The sequence below is a fragment of the Anas acuta genome, chromosome 1 (assembly GCF_963932015.1).
Source record: "Anas acuta chromosome 1, bAnaAcu1.1, whole genome shotgun sequence".
Classification (NCBI taxonomy): Eukaryota; Metazoa; Chordata; class Aves; order Anseriformes; family Anatidae; genus Anas; species Anas acuta.
In genome coordinates this window covers 25,632,279-25,646,311 of record NC_088979.1, presented here as the reverse complement: position 1 = coordinate 25,646,311, position 14,033 = coordinate 25,632,279, and the positions used below count along the sequence as shown (strand labels likewise).

Sequence of the window (14,033 nt, the reverse complement as noted above, 5' to 3'; positions counted from 1 at the left end):
TTGTATTGAATTCTGCTAAATTAAATTTAAATGGGCTTGTTTTGATACATACTTCAATATTAAAATAAATATTTCTCATATTCTGGCAACTGTTTTTAATGCTTCTAATTACTTGATAGTATTATGTTCATGAGCAATGTTTACTTTTAAAGCAGAAGCTGAGGCGAAATGTGAATTTACTTGAGAAGCTGGTTATGCAGGAGACGTTGTCGTGTCTGGTGGTGAACCTCTATCCGGGAAATGAGGGTTACTCACTTATGCTCAGGGGAAAAAATGGTTCAGGTAACACTTTTGCTATTTAATTTTTAAAACTATTCAGAGTGCTCTATAAATAGTTGGAACGTGTTGCTGTTGCTAATGTTTAACTGTTTATAACACAATCCCTTGTTTAAAAAAAGAGAAATAACACCTGTACTTGAACTGCAAATCTGCACAGAGTTGTGAGGTGCTTGTAAGCAATCTCTAGCAGAGCAGTATAAATCAATACATATGAATGTTTTTGATAGCCTTCCTCCCTTATTTCCAGCTAGCTTTGTATCTGTTCCCCCTTCTTTCTGTGTTCCTTACCTGAGTTTCTCTCACTTCATGTACTTTCTGGAAGGAAGAATGAAAGAAATTATTTAAGTCTAGCAAAAGCCATCTGCATTCCACTTTGATTGCATCTTTATGCTACCTGGTACTGTAGTAAGCACTGAGAATATATAGTGTCTCACTTGGGAGCAAGCATTTGTTCCATTGAGCTATAAAAGAGTTTTGCTTTCAAAGGAAAAAAAAAAAAAAGTGTTCTGGGAACAGAAATGGATGTAAAGAGTAATATTATAAAAAAAAAAGCAGCAATTTTGATATTTTCCACCAGCCCTGCTTTGTTCTGCGGCAAGCTCATTTTAGATTTCACACTGTTATAGTCAAAACTTGAAAGGCAGATGAAACGCAGTATGTTTTGTTTTGTTCAAATCCAGATTCTGAGACCATACGGCTGCCTTATGAGGAAGGCGAACTGCTTGAATATTTGGATGCAGAGGAGCTACCACCAATTTTGGTTGATCTTTTAGAAAAATCTCAGGTTTGAAAGTTTTGTTTTTAAAAAATAAATTGTTTTGTACCTAAATAGACTTTGAACTATGAATCCTTCACATATGTGATTCCAACAACAGAACGTGAAACGCTTGCTCATTTGGAACCAAAATATTTAATGCCCCAAATAAATACTTGATTGATCACTATAAAAAGGTAATTCATAAATACTGGGAAGAAAGGAATAGAAGGAGTTGCTCTTGTTTCAACTGCCAGACAGCTTGGATTCTGTGTTCTAGCAAAATGTCATTTGTTCTGTCATGAAATATTTGGCATGGAGATTTCCTAAAACTACATTTCTGATATATGAAAACAAAACATTTGAAGCTTGTATGTTAGGTCTGTCTAGGTATGTTATAAAGACCTATGATCTTGTTAAAATTAGTAGTTTTATCCATAGTATCAATAAATACTGTATAATATGTAACAAACTATATGGAGGCCAAGGCTAAGGAAGATGAGTATATATTTGGATATTTACAAGTTGTTCTTTTTTTTCAACTAGGTTAATATTTTTCATTGTGGATGTGTCATAGCAGAAATCCGTGACTATAGGCAGTCTGGTAACATGAAATCTCCAACATACCAAAGCAAGCACATTCTTTTGCGTCCTACAATGCAGGTGAGAAGTGTTCTAAGTCATTTCTCAGTGTTACAATAGTTCCCAGAGTTGATAAGAGCTATTACTGAACATATATTAAGAACTCTTATTACTTTGTTGAAAGCTAACTGCAATTATGTCTTTCTCATCAGACTTTAATTTGTGATGTGCATTCTATAACAAGTGACAACCACAAATGGACACAGGTGAGTCAACAGTTATTTTAAAACTTCACAGTGTATATTCAAAGTATATTCACAATGGTGAATATACTTTATTTCATAAATTCTGATAAGCAAAATTGATGATATTCTAGACGTATTCAAACTGCTAGTGATGCAATAGTGTCTTTCCCCAAGATGCCACAGAAAACAATAGTTGTTAATTGAATCAGACATTATTTTTTGGTAACGCAGAATGACAGTGTTGGTGTTAGTGTAACTAGTTTACCATACTTCGTTTGTCTTCAATATAAAGCTCCAGAGCAGCAGGTATAATCTAATGGCACAGTTGCTCCTTTAATGGAACTTTCCTAATTATATTATTATAGTAAAGAGAATTTTGTTAACTAGGTTTGGAAAATTAGAGTTAGTTAAGTGCTGAAGAGCATGGTGCTGGCAGTGTACTTGTTTGTCTTTCAGAGCCACAATCTCGCTCAAATCCATTTCGAATTGTAATCTAAAGTTCCGGACAGATAATCTTTATGGCACTATTGCTAGTCTATCAAGATAAATCACTAAGAGAAAATTAATGTCATTACCATTACTGCTATTAAAAAAAAAGAAGAAAGAAAAAATATCTTTCAGTAGGTTCTCTTTTCCTATTAGAAACCCCTAACCAAAGCCCTGTAACTCATAACTGTTAGTGATATTTAAGTGTTATTTTCTGTTGCTGAGTATTGACAAATAATTTCTTCAATTTCTTTAAGATAATGTGCTTGTTATGCATAGGTGTGTATTAATGTAAAAGCCTTCATGTTTTTACATTTAATAATAATTGTATATTATGCAGGAGGACAAACTTCTACTTGAGAGCCAACTTATTTTGGCTACAGCAGAGCCTTTGTGTCTTGATCCTTCAATAGCAGTGACCTGTACTACAAACAGACTCCTGTACAACAAGCAGAAAATGAATACTCGCCCCATGAAAAGGTATTTTTCAGTGTGAAGCATGTTGAGAGTCCTTCAAGATTTTTTTTTTTGGGGGGGGGGGGGGGGGGGGGCAGGGCGGGGGCGGGGTTCAAAGAAAAGTGTAATTGCAGCTTAATGTCTACTTAAATACTTGGAATAGTGGGAACAGTCAGATTATCTTATTTTCAAATATTCAGTTTTGTAGTGTATTTCACTTAGTAATAGATACTGCAATATGCTTATTTTTGTATATCAAAAATGTTTATGTTAATTTAACATCATACATCATCTGACAGCTTTAATCTTGTCCTTTTACTTAATTCAGATGTCAAATGGCATCTCAACTTGAAATATATAAATGGATATGTTGCATATTGTCTGACGCTTTAAAAACTGTAAAATTTTGCTGCTAAACAACGAAATCAAATGAATTGTTTATTTTTGAGGTTTATAGACTAAACAGAAGTGTTGTCTTATTAGAATCTTAATAAATTTGTAAGTAATGTGGAACATGCTATATACAAGATATCAAACTTGTTTAACTTCTGTGCCTGGTGGTTCACTTTTTTTTCCACAAAAGCTTGAAATGGTTTACTCTTAGTAAAAGAGGTGCATTCGTTCTGTAGAATGAAAAGTGCTAATGGTCTGTTAGAATTAACAAAATATGTTTAAAATTAGAATCGCATTGACATACTATCCTAATGTACAGCTAGTGGTGCTAATTGTAAATAGACAAATTGATCAAGCTGCTCTTAAAAATTAGAGCGTAGTGGTCAACAAGCATTCTATTAGAAAAGTACACAGAGGTGTTAAATGGATGTCCCAGATAGCATTAATGTGCCAAAGGGTTTGGTGTGAAACAAAGAATGAAGAGTAGTTCCCATGTTTATAACTTATTAGTCACGTAAGCAGTATATGGATCTTCTGGCAGAACTGAAATCTTTGATAATATGCAAACCAAAGGCTCAGTAACCTTTTGTATAGTTAATTATTTTGACAATGTAATTATGCATTTCAAAAATAACACCATTCTTAGCACTGAAACATATAAACAGAATACTAGTATAGTATTCTTAAAAATACAAAATTGAGTTTAAGTTGTATAGTCCAGAACAGTGATTTTAAATTAATATTTCAAAACCTGTTTTCTCGTCTCAATGTAAATAGCATTTCCCTGTGTGTTTTTGTGCTTGTACTTAGGCAGTGGGAAATTCGGTTTTGATGTTCTTACAATTGTATCTGTTATTTTACCTTAGGTGTTTCAAAAGGTACTCAAGGTCATCTTTGAACAGGCAGCAGGAAGTAGGTCACTATTCAACGCCACCACAGCTCAGAATACTTGACTACTTACAGAAAAGGAAGGAGAGGAAAGGCACCCAGCAGTATGACCTCAAAATTTCTAAAGCTGGAAATGTAAGTGTTGTGAGACACTGGTAGGTGAACTTCTTAACTGTTTATTTACAAATGTGGTACACTAATACCACTTTATTCATCTTCCAGTGTGTAGATATGTGGAAACAGAACCCTTGCTACTTGACTGCACCTTCTGAAGTGGATGTAAGTTTGGTTGTTATCTTTTAGCAATTATTAGCAATTGTATTCAATGTTGTATTGCATGAAGAAGGAAGTGACTAAAGAATATCCAGTGTCAAACAACAAGAATTTTTAAGAAGGTTTTAACATTTGAAATTAATTTTCTGTAGTTTAAGGTACAAACACAAGCTAAGTGACACTGGAATACATTGCAACTGCAGTGTGATAATTTGGATAAGACAAACAGGGCAAACTGAGCTTTAATATTGTTCAACTGTAGGATCAATGTCCATTTGAAATTCTGTTGATAATATTTGAAATTAAAAAAAAAAAAGGAAAGTATTTTACAAGGAGTTACTTCTCAGCCTCGTAGAAGTTTTTCGTGACATACTATAGGACATACTATTTTCAATGGTTTAATTTATTATATAGAGAATTCTAATTGGGAATTCTTCTGATCAGCCTATGTGTGCATTCTGATCTCAGCGATGTGCATGTTATTGTTTTTTGGCACTGTCAGAATACATACTGCTACTAGACGGAAGGGGTCAGTGGATTTGCCAAGGCTGTAGGTTTGGGCTTAATTGGGAGTGGCAGTAGTGTACATTACACATCGAATGATGCTGTAGGTTTGCGTATGATTTCTCTCCCTTTTTGCTTCAGCACTGTTGTAACTCCAGACTCTGATTAGGTCAAGTACTAATATTGTGAAATTTCTTAGCCATTCCACACTGCAGGCAGTAGTTTAAATCTGTTCTCTTAACAAAAGTGTGAAACATACATTTAACATATCAAGTATGATGTAACAGAATAAACATAAAGAAAGTCCTGAATGTTCTCCAATTCACTTTTTCTGAAAACTGCACGTATAGATGAGGTCTTCTTCATTTTTGAAGACTCTCATGTTAGCCACTGTTAAAAACAAGCAGCTGTGTTAGTTTGACATTAACTCCTGGCCCAAGATGACCATTGTTACTTAGTTTTTGTTTTCTTTTTCTATCTCCATTTTCTTTAAGGTGGAAAAATATGCCAAAGTGGAAAAGTCTATCAAGCCTGACGACTCACAACCGACTGTTTGGCCAGCACATGTGAGTAATTTAGACCTTTGGCAAAAATTTCTGTCTCTAGTTAAAATGTCATGTATTTCAATAAAATCTAAATAATGTGGGGAATACTCTTCCTTCCACCAATTGAATTAACCTTCCATTTATTATATAGACATGGAAAGATTGTTAAAGAAACTTGTAATTTCATACAGTGATCAGTGTTGTAATTTCTTCAGATCTTCCAGAAATGTAATGAAAAACACCATCTCCCAAGTAATGTGCTGTCACTGTGTAGTAAATAAAACAATAATTTACAGGGATCAAGTACTCTGATCAATAAATTGTTTTCTTCATGCAGCTCATATAAAGATCGACATAAAAATGTTTCTGTCAAAATCAAAATGGCAAATTTTGAAAGAAATCATGTAATAAGGGCAGAAAGACTTTTAAAATTGTTATAGTCAAACCTTAAAATTTCACACAAATGGAATGATTTGATAAAGAGAGGTCATTTTAATATAATTAGGCATACATTAGTTCGTTAATTCTTTGTAATTTCTGAATTGATATATCATTTTTATTTACAGCATGTATCATGATATCCTTGATTCATATTACCAAAAAGTAATACTTTCCCATAGAACATAATTTTCATCTCTGACACATTTTTGGAACATTTTTGGCATTGCTGTAACTTATAGAATTCTATATATGTTTACCCAGTCTGGCTTTTGGTATCTTCTAACACAGTTGGTTTAAGGTTTGCAATATTTTTGAATTTTAATAGATGGTAAACTTATTTTCTTCCCATCTCTTTAGATAATTTCTTCTCAAATAATTTTCATTTTAGCAAATGCACCCCATTTTTTATTTTGTTATGTATCTTTCATATTGTATAGAACTGGAATATTTTACTAGCTATTTGTCCTAGTGCTTTTGTAAGACTTATGCGGTTATTTTCTTCTTCTAGGAAATAAAAGATGATTATGTATTTGAATGTGAAGTTGGTAATCAGCTGCAAAAAACAAAGCTGACCATTTTTCAGTCTCTTGGCAATCCATTGTACTATGGTAAAATTCAGACACTCAAAGGTGATGAGGAAAGTGACAGCCTATTAACTCCATCACAGTAAGTTATATGATCTTTTAAAATGTGGTATGATGCAATAGATAAAAGAAGACAACCACTACTTACCATTTTCAGGCATAAAAATATTCAGGAGCTACAAATCTGATTTTAAGAGGGGTTTTTTGTTCAAAAAAAATTATCGGATAAACCTCAGATTTTTTCTCTAACAAGAAAAAGGACACATTTTACCAACATCATATCTTGAATATTCTTTTACATCAAAACTACATTGTAAGAAAATCTCGTATTATGAAAATCTTTGTGTCTCATACTGCAAGACATTGTTAGTGTGTGTTTTCCAGTAGTACTGATAATTTTGATCATTGTGTCAAAATCTGTCTGAAGCTGTGAAAACATTAGTCTTTATTATATTGCATTTACCCCTATATCAAGAACTTTAGGCTAAGTAAATAATGAAGGAAAATATGAGGTGCAAAGAAGTTACATCCTGTTCATACTACTGTTTTGAATCTGCTATTTTTGGCTGCAGTGCTAGAAATATTCTGTGTTCTTATCTCCTCTTGTTATGTCTGCCAATTCTTTTTATGGAGGAACCTATGCAGCAATGTATACCCTATACATTTCAGTAAGGTAGGGAGCAGTTAGCTTGAGCAAACTGTAGTTCTGTTAGCAAAAAAATGTTGTCTGCTATATAATTGCTATGTAATGCTATTTTTTTAATATCCAAGGATCTTCTCATACTCAAGGTATTTTATCCCTAGAATCTAAGCTATTTAACATTTCCGTACTTACTGATAATCTACTTAGAACAGCAGCGTAGCTTACAGTTGTAATAAGGTTGGGAATTAAAAGGATATAAAGCTGTTGTATGTTTGTTGGTTTAGGGGTTTTTGTTGTTTGTTGTTGGATTTGTTTTGTTTTGTTTTTTTCAGGTGGGGGATGTCACTGTTTTGGTCCATTGCTTTTTAAGATCTTACCCACTGATCTTTGAATTTCATTCGTTGATCATGAATTTGTTTTCTTTCTCATAAAAAAGTGTCATAAGAAGTGAAAGGTGCAGATGATGTTATTGTCTTATTAAAATTAATATAAAATCTGATCTGGAAAAACTGAGAAGTTCTGTAGTGTTCAAAAAATTGAGTAAAAAATTAATAATTTGCAAGCCATAGCATTAATCAAAAAAGAAATGTTTAGTTCTAGAAAAACATGGGGAATTGGAATTTGGACAAGTGAAATCAAACAATGGAAACTAAATGTTTAGTTTTATACGCTAAAGTAGGGCTGGTTTTGACATAACCGCAGGACACTTATGTTTGTATTTGTGGGTGAGCAGATTGGGATGTTGATTTCTGGATAACTTTACCATTGCTACTTTTCACAGTAGCAATGCTGTAGCAGTTATTCACTTCCATTTTTTGAAAATAGAAATACAAGAATTCCATATTCTGCCTTTTGTAGGTAATTTACTCTTAAAGGAGTCTATATTAGACAACATATATATTATGCACTGTTATGAAACCAAGTTTTTATTTCAAGTACTAAATACTGAGTCAATCAAACGAATCAATTGTCTCTTGTCAGTGGGCAGATCTGAAGCCAGAATAGTATTGATGTTCTTTGAGTTTGTAATTATAAAAACATTATTTTAGTGCAATCCATGACTGAAAATGTGCTATACTTTCTAAATTTCAGGTTCCTCATTGGTTCCAAGACTGATGCTGAAAGGTAAATTCATACTGAATATAGAACTGTCTTGATGCCAAATAATTCATTTTGTTCCTTTTAGATAATATGACTGTTAATGTTGTGGTTATGGAAACAGGTGCTGAACAGATAAGCAAAATAAGAGGAATTAATTATTGTAATAAGGAGAAGGAGATAGTGTGCAGTTCATGCATTTAACATGCAGGGAAATATATAGGAAAGCAAGTATGCAAATACAGCCTGTCCCGCTACCTAAATCCCAAGTATGTTGTTAGTTAGCTTCACAGTTACTCTTGATTACACAAGTAATTATAAAATTCTGTAAGCACATAAGAGGAATTTCGTCTTGGGATTTTGTGTGGTAAATTGGCAATTGTGGAAGTTTTTAATTTGAGCTTAGTGTGATATAGGACTTTTTTTTATGCTCTTCATTATTTGATTCAATTTTCTTAAAAAGCAAATAAATCAGTGTTCTAGTATTTTTAAGTCGTAGAATAATTAGGATTAGCAATCTTGGCATAACTGTGTGGCAGCAAATTAAGAATTTCTTCAAATATTTGCCTGTAAGCATCATGTTATAGATACCTGTGTGCCTCTGCACACAAGGGCAGAACCTGTTGAAAGCACTCTCTCACAAAGCTGTTCACATGTTTGTGCCTTCTTATGAGACTTTGAGGTGATGTACGTGCTGCCATTGTACAGTACGTGGTTCTCTCTTCTTAAGTGCCTGGCAGGGAGATGAACCCTTGATTTGGTCAAAATATCAATAATTCTTTGTTTTAATAGATAATTTTGATCAATAAATTATTTGCTTGTATTTTTCTCCTGCTTTTTCTGTGGTGATACAGACTTTTGTTGCTTGTGCTAAGTTAAATTGGGGGATTGGTTGGCTGAAAACCAATGCAACAGTACTATGGAGTTTAGTTTTAACTGGAATTCATTTCCTGATCATATTTGCCACTCTGCACAAATCCTCCTATCAGAAAAAGTAGGTTTGTTTCAGGGACTAGTTCAAGAATTATCAATGGAGGAAGGAGTACAGCAGCACCTTTCTGAGCACACAGCACTTTATTACTCAGATTCCACTGTAACTTTAAATTATCTAGATCCTATATACTGGAAAAGTTGCATCTTGGGACCCTTGCTCACGGCAGCATATTACATCAGTGCTATGTTCATATTTAGGTGCAAACTGATGGAAATAGTCCAGCACTTCTTCAGGGCATAAGCAACAGCTCATAGGTCTTCAGTTTGGTTTTCAAGGCTGCTAGGTTACTTTACCACAGCTGTGAGCCAAGTATAGAGTGTTCCCTCAAATTACTAGAAATGTAGAGATGTAGCTTTGGATTTCTTAGAGCAGTTCTGCAGTTGTTTGCCTGATGCTGTTGATGCTTTACACCCCTGGGTATGTCACTGCTTGCTAGTCTCCTATAATAAAATTCTTCTGTCCCAGTGCTCAAAGAAGAAAGTCTGGTCCCTTTTGCTGTGATAACTGATTTTTGGATATACCTTCACTATGAACCTCCCCTGCTCTAAGGAGTCTTCATCTGACATTGACTTCAAGTTAAAGGAGGGTTGACTGTTCTATAAGGAACATAGCAGAGAGGACACAGCTTTATAAAAGATTCTGGACTCATGTGGAGGAAATGGCTGGCTGACATCCTGAAGAACTGTACTGCCTTTTGGGAAGGGAGCTGTTAGGTCTACTGTTTTGCATATTCCTCTGAAAGAGTGTTTCCTAAACTTAGATTAAGTAGTTTGACTGATTCAAGCTTATTGCAGGAAACGGCTTCATGTAAGCATTTGTAGTTGGCATTAGAAAAATCATTGGTTTAAAAATCAAAGAAGCAAACACAAACTTTAAAACAGCACTAATCTAAGAACAGAACCCAGGAACATAAAGTAGGAAGATGGATATATAAAAATATGTTTAGCCTGTTTATCTAGGTTTTATATAGATGTATATTTAAAGGTATATATTTTATGCATAATACATATATTTTTTATATAACGTCTATATTTAGTATATACATATATACATTCAAAATTGTTAATCTTTAAATGTTTTTATGTATTGTTTGTTTCAGAGTGGTGAACCAGTATCAGGAGTTAGTACAAAATGAAGCTAAATGTCCTGTGAAAATGTTTCATAATTCAGGTGGATCAGTCAATCTCAGTCATCTTTCTCCAGGGAAGGAAATGGAAGTGAGTTTATCGAGCTATATATTTCTTTTATTTGCCCTTGTCAAATTGTTAGAATAATCAATCCTTGTTGTTCATATTTGAAAGTAAAATAACCTAAAAATTCATTCCAAATTAATTTTTAAACATGTTATTGTCATAATCATTCAGGGTGAGCATATCAGAAAAGCTAGAGGAAAGCACTTTTGTTTTCACTGCTGGGATGTTGTATCTTTTAGCCATGTTTTTTTTTTTATGGCTGTGCGTAGTACAGTTAGCTCTAGGGTTTTGTTTAGAGCGTTTTTCTCTGTTCAGATTAACCTTTTACAGAGCAGTATAGTAAAATGCAGCCATGCATTTTTTAATACACATCAGTAAAACAGAAGTAGAAGGAATAGCTGAGCTTTTCTTTTACCTTTACAATTTATTTTCCCCTTAATTCAAGAGGAGAACTTTCAAAACGAACAAAGCTTTTAAAGTGTATATGTTTTTGTATGCATGTCATAGAAATTCCTGAATTCTCATGCTTGTGGTATTGCCCCTGTGTTTTACTTCTGCTGGCTTTCTTGGTCAAATTCAGTACTGTAGTGGTCAACTGTATTTAAGCTCCAATTAGTAAATGAATTTGTGACAGCAGGGGCTATTTGCTTTGCTGTGTCTTTGCTGTAAATACATCCTCTGAAGTGCTGTAACCTTGCTCTGAAAGAGATGGTTCTTTGTGTCAGCCAGAAGAATAGCATGTTGAAGACAGTGGTTGCAGAGAGGAATATGAATGTTTGTGTGTGTACATGTACATGCATCTGCATGTGTGTCTATATATGCTGTACACACAGAACATATCTACACTGTGTACACACACACTGTAAAATCACAGAACAACTTAGGCTAGGAAGATACTTCAAAAAGTTATCTTGTCCATTTGTGCAAGTCCCCACTGAAAGCTGGACCAAAGTTACTTAGATTACTTTGTTTAATGATCTTGTCTCTTTTCAAATGGGGCATTAGTTTTTATTCTCAAAATGAAGAAAAGAGTTTTTAATAGAAGAAGAAAGAACTAGTCCTCAGGGTCTGTTTTGTTTTGTTTTTTTTTTTATAAGAAGACAACTAGAAACACATGGAAGGAGTGATTCTCAGTGATAAGAGAAAGTGGAGGCTAAGCTCTCCAGAAAGATCGACACTACACAATAACAGATGCTCTGATTTGCCAGCCCATGTTAATTTCAGTTAGGTTCCAGCACTGAAATACTCTATTTGCTATACTGAGAGGCTTATTTTCTAATTTCAGACAGTTTGTGGAATGCATGCTTTAGATACTATCTTCATTTATGGGATGTTTTATATGTAAAAATATAGTCTATAACTGTAAATGTGTTTCACTGAGTCTCTTGTTGATGTCAGCTGTTGAAATTATGGATTTAGGGTATGTTGTAAGTGACTAAGATTTACAGGTTTGATTAGCTGAAGTTAAAATTGTGTTTAAACACCCTGATAAGCATGTTATAAGAACAAACAATAACGGAATACCTTTGATTTAAAGAGATTAAGGAAGTTCTAATCCCATTGAAGTCAAAGGGAAAACAAATTAATTTGTATGCATTGAGGATTTTCCTGAATGTGTTCAAATTCCTGCTCCCAGGATCAGGGTTGGAAATAGCAGGTGGTTACAGTTAGTGAATGAATGGAATGATGCAATTTTTCAAGGCCAAATTGTCTTTTTATATAAAGTGCATCTGTCACTTGCATTTGTGAAAAGTTACTGAGAAGCACTTCAGAATTAGGAAAAATGAATTTCTTAATTTTCTTTGTCACAGTTTCAATTTTTCAGGAACCTTAGAATTTCTTCATAAACTAAAGAGTCCATTATCTAAAAAGAGTTGGTCCTAGGTTGTTTTTCAGATACATACAAATCTGGAATATTTCAAGGGAATTTTGCTATGGTTTGGAGAATTACAACACAAATTAACTGAATTATGTCTTCTTTTAAATATATGAAAGCTCATATTATTGCTCTGGTAGTGTTAATTTCTCTTTCCTCCTAGCAGCCAGAAAGTATATCAGGCTCTGTTCAGTCTTCAGTACTGGGGAAAGGTGTAAAACACCGGCCTCCTCCCATCAAATTACCTTCAAGTTCAGGAAGTAGCTCTTCAGGTAATTATTTATCAACTTGAGCATCTCCTTTCTGTGTTCTGCTTATTGTAAAGTGATATGCTGACCCTTCAGTAAAGTTTTATTTTTTTAAAAAAAGTCAGCATTATCTGTGAAAAGAGCTTTTCAAACTATCACTTTGTTAATTTCTGATTGTATTTTTGTATGAATATATATCCTAAAAAATACTTGAGTAAACTTCAACTCAGTACAATAATTTATTTTAATTGTTATTTTTCAGGTAATATTTTTAGTTCGCAGCAGTCAAGTGGCCATCTAAAATCCCCAACTCCACCTCCTCCTCCTCCTCCTTCTAAGCCACCTGGTCTTTCTCGGAAGCAATCTATGGATCTTAATCAAGTTAGCATGCTCTCTCCAGCTGCCATGTCTCCTGCGAGCTCTTCACAAAGTGAGTCACGACCTAAATTCTCCATTAAATCTTAGGCTTTTGCTTAAATGCTTCCTGAGATAAAACTTCTTAACCTGTGGAATGATGAAACTTAAGTGTACAGTGTACCCTAAATTGTATAAGTTGTGCAGCTTTAGGCAGGTCTCTTGTTCACTGTATGTATTTTTATGTTTATTGTAATTGTGTTCGTTTTTCTGTATATATGTATGCACCCTTTGTGTATACGTTTTAATACATTTTATGCAATTAGTATGATCTCCTCTTTATCAAAAGCTGGTAGATGATGTGATAAAATTCCAAAGTGTAGATTTTTCCTCCAGTGTACAAACAGTATGTTAGATCAGTTTGCTTTTACCTAATTTAAGCATCTGGTTTTTTAAATGTTATAGGAGCTGGTGCAGTTGTATCTCTATGTATGTATATAATCTGATTAGTCCCAAGGTGGTGATACAATAAACGATAAGATGATTTTTTAAAACACTCCTACACTGTTTTACAAATCATTGCTGATTGCAAGTGTGGTGGTGATGCTGATGATGATAGCACCATATTCTCAGGTGTTAAAATGTAAATTTCAATAATAAATGCCATCCTAGTTTAATTATTTTCATTAACACTGACAGGATCATTGTAATCATAGCTATAGATCATATGCAGTCTTTAAAATATGTATGTGTCTTGAGACGTTTTGTGAAAAGATTTGTACAAAGAAATCACAGCTGCAGTTATTCAATTTTTAATGAATTATTGTGTACTGCACATTCCAGTATCCTGCACAGTATTATAATATGCTTTTTTCATTAAATAATTTAAAATCTGGATAGCTCAAAAGGTGTAACTTCTCTGCCTTCTTGTTTTGCACAAAGAAAAAACAGAAAGCTGACAAAAGTTTTCTTCTAACAGATTTACTCAGTGCTTATTTTAGTGCTATGGATTGTGTAAATCTACTGCTCACAGTTGTTCCTTTAAGTAAGGCCCTGATCACAACAGCTGGACATTTCACATTTCTTTCCTTTCTTTCTGCAGGACATGAAAGCTTAAAAAAAGAGAGAGAAAAACACTTTGAGCTTTTTGCTTTTTTTGGTTTTGTTTCATTTTTGTATTGATAAGCTGTGCTTACT

The 14,033-nt window shown here is 33.7% G+C and overlaps 1 protein-coding gene across 12 annotated transcripts in view; it reads left to right on the top strand.

Annotated features, from left to right (window-relative positions):
* Positions 1–14,033, top strand: part of SUPT20H (SPT20 homolog, SAGA complex component) — a 35,091-nt gene that overhangs the window by 10,759 nt on the left and 10,299 nt on the right. For 6 of the 12 annotated variants that reach the window (XM_068673293.1, XM_068673338.1, XM_068673320.1 and 3 more), the window contains 13 exons: positions 153–282; positions 960–1,063; positions 1,580–1,696; positions 1,828–1,881; positions 2,687–2,826; positions 4,062–4,218; positions 4,306–4,362; positions 5,355–5,426; positions 6,355–6,512; positions 8,166–8,198; positions 10,265–10,382; positions 12,398–12,506; positions 12,745–12,912. In XM_068673293.1, the coding sequence (XP_068529394.1) occupies positions 153–282; positions 960–1,063; positions 1,580–1,696; positions 1,828–1,881; positions 2,687–2,826; positions 4,062–4,218; positions 4,306–4,362; positions 5,355–5,426; positions 6,355–6,512; positions 8,166–8,198; positions 10,265–10,382; positions 12,398–12,506; positions 12,745–12,912 (1,417 nt within the window). The remainder of the gene's footprint in view (positions 1–152; positions 283–959; positions 1,064–1,579; positions 1,697–1,827; positions 1,882–2,686; positions 2,827–4,061; positions 4,219–4,305; positions 4,363–5,354; positions 5,427–6,354; positions 6,513–8,165; positions 8,199–10,264; positions 10,383–12,397; positions 12,507–12,744; positions 12,913–14,033) is intronic. The other 6 variants (XM_068673329.1, XM_068673346.1, XM_068673283.1 and 3 more) reach the window with 3 other exon arrangements.